Source organism: Myotis lucifugus, unplaced genomic scaffold (genome assembly GCF_000147115.1).
Source record: "Myotis lucifugus unplaced genomic scaffold, Myoluc2.0 scaffold_157, whole genome shotgun sequence".
Lineage (NCBI taxonomy): Eukaryota > Metazoa > Chordata > Mammalia > Chiroptera > Vespertilionidae > Myotis > Myotis lucifugus.
In genome coordinates, this window is record NW_005871205.1 from 181,522 (window position 1) to 182,128 (window position 607).

The window sequence follows — 607 nt, forward strand, 5'->3', positions numbered from 1 at the left end:
CAGGCAAAGGGCCCAGAGTTGCGAAGCTGCTTCTCCGCGGCGGCCACGCGAGCGTAGGCAGGTAATCCGACCTCCCGGCCAAAGACCAAAGGGGGGGCCACTCCCGGGGCCGGAGCTGGGGCCGTGGCTGCGGGCGAAGTTCCCCGCTCCGGCAAACTTCCCCGGCCAGGCGGGCGGGCCAGGTGCGCGTCGCCGGAGCCCCGCCAGCCCGAGCCCTTCGGCCGCAGCTTACCTGGCCCCCGGGGGCCGGCGGGGTGCGCATTCCAGGTCTGGTCGCAGGTCGGTGCGCTGCGGAGGAGCGAGCAGCGGGCGGACGCGGGTCGCGCGGGGCGGGAAGGGACGTGGCGGGTCGCGCGGAGAGAGCAGGAACGGCCCCCGCCGCGCCGCGGCTGTTCGCTCGGTTCCGCACCAGCGGAAGATGCCAGCCCCGCCCCCACCCGCGCCGGTTGCCGGGAGACCCGCGTGGGCCGAAGGGTTCTTTGTATCAAAGCTGCCGTGACATCACGAGGCGCCCGGGATCTGAGATCGAAGGGGCGGGGCCTGGGCGGGGGCGGGGCCTGAGGAGGAGGAAGCGCCGCCTGGGAACCCGAGCCACGTGGGGCGGGCC

General features: G+C 75.1%; 1 protein-coding gene across 2 annotated transcripts in view; it reads right to left on the reverse strand.

The window, feature by feature from the left end:
- The window catches only part of RAB11FIP4 (RAB11 family interacting protein 4), a 70,774-nt gene that overhangs the window by 39,710 nt on the left and 30,457 nt on the right, over nucleotides 1-607 (reverse strand). The window contains exon 1 of one of the 2 annotated variants that reach the window (XM_023759506.1): nucleotides 233-483. The exons of the other annotated variant lie outside the window; for it this stretch is intronic. Within the exon in view, the coding sequence (XP_023615274.1) occupies nucleotides 233-262 (30 nt within the window). The 5' untranslated portion in view covers nucleotides 263-483. Of the gene's footprint in view, nucleotides 1-232; nucleotides 484-607 lie in introns of those variants that run through there. 2 annotated transcript variants of the gene reach the window in all.